The sequence below is a fragment of the Octopus sinensis genome, linkage group LG28 (assembly GCF_006345805.1).
Source record: "Octopus sinensis linkage group LG28, ASM634580v1, whole genome shotgun sequence".
Classification (NCBI taxonomy): Eukaryota; Metazoa; Mollusca; class Cephalopoda; order Octopoda; family Octopodidae; genus Octopus; species Octopus sinensis.
The window spans coordinates 3019004-3028394 of record NC_043024.1 but is presented as its reverse complement, the minus strand read 5'-3'; the positions used below and the strand labels follow the sequence as shown (position 1 = coordinate 3028394).

The following is a 9391-nucleotide window of genomic DNA, read 5'->3' as shown; positions in this document are numbered from 1 at the left end:
CAGGTGTAGTGTTGGCGAATCTCAGGAAGCATGGAAGTTTTGAAGGATGCAGTGCTCCGACAACTAACAACCGATGCCGGCAGTTTGTTCCACGCTTCAGCAACTCTCAGCGTGAAAAAATGTTTCCTGAAGTCATGGGAGCTGTGCGGTTTTCTTACTTTGTAAATATGTCCACGGGTGTTAGATGGGTGGAGTTTGAAGAGGTGCTCAGAGTTATTGTTTGTGCGGTGGTTGATAATTTTATGGGTGTCTGCCAAGTCAGCTGCCAGATGTCGGAGTTTCAATCTTGTCACAGTTTTAATAATATATCATCATCATCATCGTTTAACGTCCGCTTTCCATGCTAGCATGGGTTGGACGGTGCAACTGGGATCTGGGAAGCCAGAAGGCTGCACCAGGCTCCAGTCTGATCTGGCAGTGTTTCTACGGCTGGATGCCCTTCCTAACGCCAACCACTCCGTGAGTGTAGTGGGTGCTTTTTACGTGCCACCTGCACTGGTGCCAGGCGAGGCTGGCATCGGCCACGGTCGGATTGGTGCATTTTACGTGCCACCTGCACGGAAGTTTTAATAATATATATCAACTCAAAAATCAAAATCGATCAACATGAATGGAAATTGTAGCTGTGATACCAGTGGTGGTGGCACATAAGAGAACCATCCGAACGTGGCCGTTGCCAGTGCTGCCCTGACTGGCTTCCATGCCGGTGGCACGTAAAAAGCACTATCCGATCATGGCCGTTGCCAGCCTCACCTGGCATGTAAAAAGCAGCCACTACACTCATGGAGTGGTTGGCGTTAGGAAGGGCATCCAGCCGTAGAAACATTGCCAGATCAGACTGGGCCTGGTGCAGCCTTCTGGTTTCCCAGACCCCAGTTGCACCGTCCAACCCATGCTAGCATGGAAAGCGGACGCTAGACGATGATGATGATGATTATGAAGTACATGTGGAATTAGATGCATGACAAATTACCATATAAAGAAAGTTAAGGCTCAGGATAGGTTACATGATTCAGTTGAGGAATACACACACGATATTGAGCTAACTACTCCTAGTTAAGGGTATCATCATCATCATCATCATTTAGCGTCCGTTTTCCATGCTAGTATGGCTTGGACAGTTCAACTGGGGTCTGGGAAGCCAGGAGGCTGCATCAGACCCAGTCTGATCTGGCAGTGTTTCTACGGCTTGATGCCCTTCCTAACGCCAACCACTCCGTGAGTGTAGTGGGTGCTTTTTATGTGCCAGGCGAGGCTGGCAACGGCCACGGTCGGATTGGTGTATTTTACGTGCCACCAGCACGGAAGCCAGTCGAGGCGGCGCTGGCATCGGCCACGTGTCGGATAATGCTTTTTACGTACCACCAGACCAGGGATCCTGGCTGGTTCAATTCAATTTCGATTTCGCTTGCCCCAACATGTCTTCGCACATATTCCCAGACCCTGGTTGAACCATCCAACCCATGCTAGCATGGAAAACGGACGTTAAACGATGATGATGAAATCATCATCATCATCATCGCTTAACGACCGTTCTCCATGCTAGCATGGGTTGGACGGTTCGACCGGGGATCTGGGAAGCCAGAAGGCTGCACCAGGCTCCAGTCTGATCTGGCAGTGTTTCTACAGCTGGATGCCCTTCCTAACATATGCATAGATACCAAGCATTCTTCACATGCTCCTGTCCCAGAGATCACTTTCTCTTTGTCCTTCTACTTGTGGTCATTTAAAAACTGTAACTCCACATGAACTGTTAGCAATTTTTTTTAACCTCCTTCTTCCTTTTCCTTTAGACTTCCCTATGTTTTCGGTTTCCGACAAAGAGCTATGCTCAAAACATAAAACAACTACTCTTTTCCTTCTCTGAGTGTCTTATTAATACTTTGCATGTGCTACGTCCTCACATTTTTTTTTCTTACTCTTTACTTTTTTACTTGTTTCAGTCATTTGACTGCGGCCATGCTGGAGCACCGCCTTTAATCGAGCAACTCGACCCCAGTACTTATTCTATCGGTCTCTTTTGCCGAACCGCTAGGTAACGGGGACATAAACACACCAGCATCAGTTGTCAAGCAGTGCTAGGGGGACAAACACACACACGCATATATATATATATATACATATATACGACGGGCTTCTTTCAGTTTCCGTCTACCAAAAATACTCAGAAGGCTTTGGTCGGCCCGAGTCTATAGTAGAAGACACTTGCCCAAGGTGCCACGCAGTGGGACTGAACCCGGAACCATGTGGTTGGTAAACAAGCTACTTACCACACAGCCACTCCTGCGCCTTGTTGTCTTTTGCTCCATTTTTTAAATTATATATATATATATACTGAAGGTGCGTGACTTAATGGTTATGGTATTCAACTCGCAATCATAAGGTTGTGAGTTCAATTCCCAGTGACATTTTGTCCTTGAGCAAGACATTTTATTTCACATCGCTTCAATTCACTCAGCTGGCAAAAAATACATCATATCTGTATTTCAAAGAGGCCAGCCTTGTCACACTCCGTGTCTCGCTGAATCCCCCCAGAGAACTACATTAAGGGTACACATGTCTGTGGAGTACTCAACCACTTGCACGTTAATTTCACAAGCAGGCTGTTCTGGATGATCAGATGAACTGGAACCTTTGTCACCATAACCAATAGGCACTGTCCATGCTAGCATGGGCTGGACATTTCGAGAGGAATCGGTGGGTCAGAGAACCTTTGTTTTGCTTCAGTGTCACAACTGTGGCGCGATTCCTAAGGTTCGACGCTCTTCATAATGCCAACCATGCAACAGAGAATTTTGGCTGCATTTTTTTTTATGGCAACAGCACTTAGGAAGCATTGATATACTCTCTCTTTACTCTTTTACTTCTTTCAGTCATGTGACTGTGGCCATGCTGGAGCACACTATTATTCAGGTCACTGTCTAGAATCGAACTCGGAATCTTGGGGTTGGTAGCCTGAACTCTTAACCACTACGCCATATGTTTAAACTCATCTCTTCTCTTTCTCTTTTACTTGTTTCAGTCATTTGACTGCGGCCATGCTGGAGCACCGCCTTTAATCGAGCAAATCGACCCCGGGACTTATTCTTTTGTAAGCCCAGTACTTATTTTATCGGTCTCTTTTTTGCCGAACCACCAAGTTACGGGGACGTAAACACACCAGCATCGGTTATCAAGCGATGTTGGGGGGACAAACACAGATACGCGCATACATATATATATACATATTTACGATGGGCTTCTTTCAGTTTCCGTCTACCAAATCCACTCACAAGGCTTTGGTCGGCCCGAGGCTATAGTAGAAGACACTTGCCCAAGGTGCCACGCAGTGGGACTGAACCCAGAACCATGTGGTTCGTAAGCAAGCTACTTACCACACAGCCACTCCTACGCTTATATACATATATACAACAGGCTTCTTTCAGTTTCCGTCTACCAAATCCACACACAAGGCTTTGGTCGGCCCGAGGCTATAGTAGAAGACACTTGCCCAAGGTGCCACGCAGTGGGACTGAACCCGGAACCATGAGGTTCGTAAGCAAGCTACTTACCACGCAGAAACACATATACGCCTATGAACAGAATTTATTCAAAATAATTGGTAATGGCACCAGAAGCGTAACTTAAACAGTAGCAACAAATAAACAAAAACTGTTGTTTTTGTTAATCAACCAACATAGTACATCGTCGAAAATTAAGAAAAGATTGAAAATATCAAAACATTTAGTGAAGTAGAATTCTAAATAATACAAGAAAAAATGTGACGTCAGTCACTAGAATTAAGCTTCTGGAATGTTCTGATTATTTCAAGAGCATCAAGGTTTGGCAACTAATAATTAAATATATATATATATAAAATGTGTGTATATATATATCTCATGTGTGTATGCATATACACTTTCTGTGTGTGTGTGTGTATATATACATATATATATATCATGTGTGTATATATTATATATGTGTATGTATGTATATATAAATATATATATAAATGTGTGTGCATGTGTATATATGTATATATAAATATATATATCATGTGTGTGTATATAAATATGTGTGTACATATATGTTTGTGTGTGTATATATATATATATCATCATTTAACATCTGCCTTAAATGCTATATATATATATATATATAGTGTATATATATTATATATATGTGTGTATGTATGTATATATAAATATATATATCATGTGTGTGTATATAAATATGTGTGTATGTGTGTATGTATATATATATATATATCATCATCATCATCATCATTTAACGATGATGATATATATATATATATAAAACGATTTCTGTTCAATCTGCGTTCAGCTCCATTTCTTCAATTCACCAATAATGTTTTAATTTCAATTATCCGCACCAACGCACGGTTGCAACGCCAGATGGTTGTACCTCCAACCGTGCTGTTTACTGCTGTGATTTTTGCTACTAAGGTATCGGTTAAACTTTTGATTAATCTACTACAAGATTATTCATCTTTCTATTTCACATAATATATATATATATATATATATATATATATATATATATATATATATATATGTATGTATATATATATATATATATATATATATATATAATGGAGGACATTTGTTGTGAAAAAAATATATCTGTAATCATTTTCTTCGACAGACTATGAGTTTAGACTTACAAGAGAAAGATCTCTCGGGTCACTCATTATTCAAAGCCTTCCCTTTCGTGTGCGAGCGTTTGTGATTATTCAAGTCACTTTTACAGAAATATGATTTCCCACAAGTTTCACAATAATGTGGCCTTTCTCCCGTGTGTCTTTGTTTGTGTCTGTTCAAGTCACCTTTACAGGTAAATGATTTCTCACAGGTGTCACAATGATAAGGTTTTTCCCCAGTGTGACTACGGATGTGGACAATAAGGTTAGAATTATCGAAGAAAGATTTCCCACAGATTTCACAGTGGAATGTTTTTTCGCCATCATGAATCCTTTTGTGTCTTCGTAAATCATCGTTACTGAAGTAAGATTTTCCGCATATGTCGCAGTGGAATTCTTTTTTCCCAACGTGTTGTACCTTATGCCTTGTTAAGTTACTGCCGGACGAGAAATATTTACCACAAATATCACAAAAAAAGGGTTTTTCGCCAGTATGTACTCTTTTGTGACTGGCAAGGTGGGACTTCTCCAAGAAGGATTTCCCACAAGTTTCGCAATGGAAAGGTTTTTCCCCAGTGTGTATTCCTCTGTGGTGAAGAAGTCGGGAATTATCCATGAAGGATTTCCCACAAATATCGCAAGAGAATGGTTTTTCCCCCGTGTGTATCCGTTCATGACGAGCAAGTCGAGATTTATCCAAAAAGGATTTCCCACACGTTTCACACCGGAATGGTTTTTCTCCGCTGTGGACTTTTTCGTGACGAAGAAGTAGAGACTTAATCAAGAAAGACTTTCCACACACGTCACAATAATAGGGTTTCCCTTCATGAATTCTTTTGTGAACGACAAGATAAGAATTGGCGCTGAAGAACTTCCCGCAAATATCACAATGGTAAGGCTTTTCTCCGGTATGACTCCGTATATGGGTGATAAGTACTGAGTTCTTCATGAAAGACCTTCCACAGATTTCACAGTGGAACGGTTTCTCTCTGGTGTGAACTCGTTTGTGACTCGTTAAATTACTTTTAACTACGAATGATTTTCCGCACATTTCACAGTGGTAAGGTTTCTCTCCAGTATGAATACGTATATGGGCCACAAGTAGTGAGTTTTTCCTGAACGATTTTCCACATACTTCACAGCGGAACCGTTTTTCCCCAGTGTGGACTGTTTTGTGACGAAGCAGTTGAGTGTTATCCAAGAAGGATTTCCGACATACTTCACAATTCAAAAGCTTCCCTTCGGAGTGTAATCTTTTGTGAACTCCAAGAGAATGAATATTCCCAAAAGATTTCCTACATATTTCGCATTTAAATGGTTTCCCGCCAGTGTGGATTTTTCTGTGTTTTGTTAAATCACTATTGTCAACGAACGATTTTCCACAAATATCACAGTGGAAGGGTCTCTCTCCAGAGTGAATTCGTTCATGCCTTGTTAAATGACTTTTTACCACGAACGATTTTCCGCAAATTTGACAACAATAAGGTTTCTCCCCAGAATGAATTCGTTCATGCTTCGTTAAATAGCTATTACTGAGAAAAGATTTTCCGCATACTTTACAGGGGTACGGTTTGTCCCCAGTATGAATCCTCAAATGACTCGTTAACGAGCTATTAATGGCAAAAGATTTACCACAAATATCACAATGGTAAGGTTTCTCCCCCGTGTGAATTCTTCTGTGAATTTTCAAGACAGTATTACTGACAAATAATTTCCCACAGATGTCACAATGGTAAGATTTCTCTTCGGAATGGATCCTCTTGTGCTTTGTTAGGAAACTATTATCAGCAAAAGACTTACCACATGTTTCACAGTGGAACGGTTTCTCGCCCGTGTGACTACGAATGTGGAGAACAAGGAGATAATTGTAAGGAAAAAACTTCTGACATATTTCGCAATTAAAACAGTTTTCCCCGGTATGCCTCTTTTTGTGAACCTTTAGGTAATAATTATCAACAAAAGATTTTCCACATAGCTCACAGCGAAACGGTTTTTCTCCAGTGTGACTACGCTTGTGGACAATCAGGTGGTATTTCTGATTCAATGATTTTCCACAAATGTCACATTTAAATGGTTTTTCCCCCGTGTGTAATCGCTTGTGCTTTTTTAAATTACTGGAATTCTCAAAAGTTTTTCCGCATATTTCACAATTGATATTTCTTCGCGGTGACTTGTTCTTACAGGATAATGGTTTCTTACCATGAGATGATGGTTCCTCAGCATCAGATGTCTGTTTAATCGAATCTATATTCTCAGAAACAGTTGTGTTGGAAGTGTCTGAGTGATTACCATCCTCCATATTAACTCTGGAAATATTCTTGAAAACTGATGTTAGCTTTTTGTTTTATGATATCCAAATCATGGGGCTCTGTTTACTTGTGTAGAAAATATGCAATGTAGATATCTTTTCTACATAACATTAGAATATCTGTTATTGGCTGAGACATCTCCAAGCGGTACAAAAAGACTTATTTCTTTGTTAATAATTATGGATACAGTTAACTGAAGCTATCTACAATGAAAACATAGTGAGACACAGCATCCGTAAATGGAATCGGTATCTTTGTACAGCGCGTTGCAATGGAACACTGTAAAGAAAGAAAACATGATTGTACAAGATAGATGTTGAAGAGAGGTAACAGGTGTGTATATATATATATATATATACACACATAAACATATAAATCACATATGGTAAAATGTTTAAAATGTGTGTTGGGAAATTAATACAAATAATACTTTTTCATTTGAATGTCTCCCCAAAAAGTCAAGAAATTAATTACTCATAATTTGGTGATTAGAACATTTTAATTGTCCTGTAAAGTGAGGAAAAACCAACGAGATTATGTTATAAGCACCCCATATAAATCCACATAACTTTTTTATTTTGTTGAATTTTCAGAAAATTTTTGCCAAATTTGTGTTCTGCATACGAGAAATCATACAATTATGCAAAAACTTCATCCCCAATTTTTTTTGTGTGAGATTTAAGGATTCTTTAGCTGTTATTTTTAGCACATCTGACCACCTGGTACGTTGCCCATTCCTTTGTCACTTTGACGTATTGATGCTTTTCAATATCTTTCTCCCCATTAAGCCGAAAGAATGCCAAACAGTTAATGAAAGATGTGGACCGTCGTATTATAAACAGAGATTTAAAAATTAAAAAAAAGACATTTTGGAAATGTTTTTTCCACAATTGCATGAATCCCCTTGCATAGAGTACAAAAATACGCAAAAATTATTTGAAAATTGCACTCCGGGTTCAGTCCCACTGCGTGGCATCTTGGGCAAGTGTCTTCTGCTATGGCCCCGGGCCGACCAATGCCTTGTGAGTGGATTTGATAGACAGAAGCCTGTCATATATATGTATGTATATATATATATGTGTGTGTGTGTGTGTATGTGTTGTGTGTCTGTGTTTGTCCCCCTAGCATTGCTTGACAACCGATGCTGGTGTGTTTACGTCCCCGTCACTTAGCGGTTCGGCAAAAGAGATCGATTGAATAAGTACTGGGCTTACAAAGAATAAGTCCCGGGGTCGATTTACTCGACTAAAAGGAGGTGCTCCAGCATGGCCGCAGTCAAATGACTGAAACAAGTAAAAGAGTAAAAGAGAATATAAAAAAATTATAAAGGGTACCTGATCCAGAATTGCGCCGGAAAAACCAATTAACGATGTCACGTAATTTGCAAAGAAAATTAAATAAATAATCTTCCAGATGATGGAACACCGACTCTGATACATCAAATCGGAGACTTTCAGTTGCCTACAAACATCATCGTTCACTTTAACATGAGTTAATTACAACACAGAATGTAATTAAATTACCTGAAATGCAACCGAGTCGTTGATGATTTTCCTTTCGCCTCAATTATGGTACCGGTGATGCGAGTTAAATGTCCCTTAACATAATTTGGTGCAGGCAGAAACAGTGTTCGCTTAACTAAATAAATTTTTTTTTTTTATGGAAGAACTCCGTCGGTTACGACGACGAGGGTTCCGGTTGATCCGAATCAACGGAACAGCCTGCTCGTGAAATTAACGTGTAAGTGGCTGAGCACTCCACAGACACGTGTACCCTTAACGTAGTTCTCGGGGATATTCAGCGTGACACAGAGAGTGACAAGGCCGGCCCTTTGAAATACAGGTACAACAGAAACAGGAAGTAAGAGTGAGAGAAAGTTGTGGTGAAAGAGTACAGCAGGGATCACCACATTCCCCTGCCGGAGCCTCGTGGAGCTTTTAGGTGTTTTCGCTCAATAAACACTCACAACGCCCGGTCTGGGAATCGAAACCGCGATCCTATGACCGCGAGTCCGCTGCCCTAACCACTGGGCCATTGCGCCTCCACTCACTAAATAAATATTACGACGAAAATGTGATAAAGGAATAGACAAAAGTTGACTTCGATTGAGTGAAACGAAAAAGACCAGAAACGTTAGCACGCCGGGCGAAATGCTCTGCGGTATTTCGTCTGTCGCTACGTTCTAAGTTCAAATTCCGCAGAGGTCAACTTTGCCTTTCATCCTTTCGGGGTCGATTAAATAAGTACCAGTTACGCACTGAGGTCGATATAATCGACTTAATCCGTTTGTCTGTCCTTGTTTGTCCCTTCTGTGTTTAGCCCCTTGTGGGTAGTAAAAGAAATAGGTATTTCTTTACAACAAAGACGTTAGGCGTTCAACACTAAGTTCTTCGTTTTAAGTTATGTTCGGATTAGATTTCTATTTCTACATGCGGAACATTGA

General features: G+C 40.3%; 1 protein-coding gene across 2 annotated transcripts; it reads right to left on the bottom strand.

The window, feature by feature from the left end:
- Positions 1-4583: 4583 nt before the first annotated feature.
- Positions 4584-8573, bottom strand: LOC115225584 (zinc finger protein 91-like). Of its 2 annotated transcripts, none has more exons than XM_029796506.2 (2): positions 8283-8573; positions 4584-7227 (listed from the first exon to the last, which is right to left on the bottom strand). In XM_029796506.2, the coding sequence occupies exon 2, from the start codon at positions 6936-6938 to the stop codon at positions 4683-4685; it is 2256 nt and encodes a 751-aa protein (XP_029652366.2). In that variant the 5' UTR covers positions 6939-7227; positions 8283-8573; the 3' UTR covers positions 4584-4682. The 2 variants fall into 2 exon arrangements, with proteins under 2 accessions (XP_029652366.2, XP_036370314.1); XM_036514421.1 differs by having other exon boundaries at positions 8472-8573.
- Positions 8574-9391: the final 818 nt, after the last annotated feature.

Bases quoted from the DNA above. Each gene is read 5' to 3' on its own strand.
- LOC115225584 (XM_029796506.2), bottom strand. From the start codon at position 6,938: ATGGAGGATGGTAATCACTCAGACACTTCCAACACAACTGTTTCTGAG.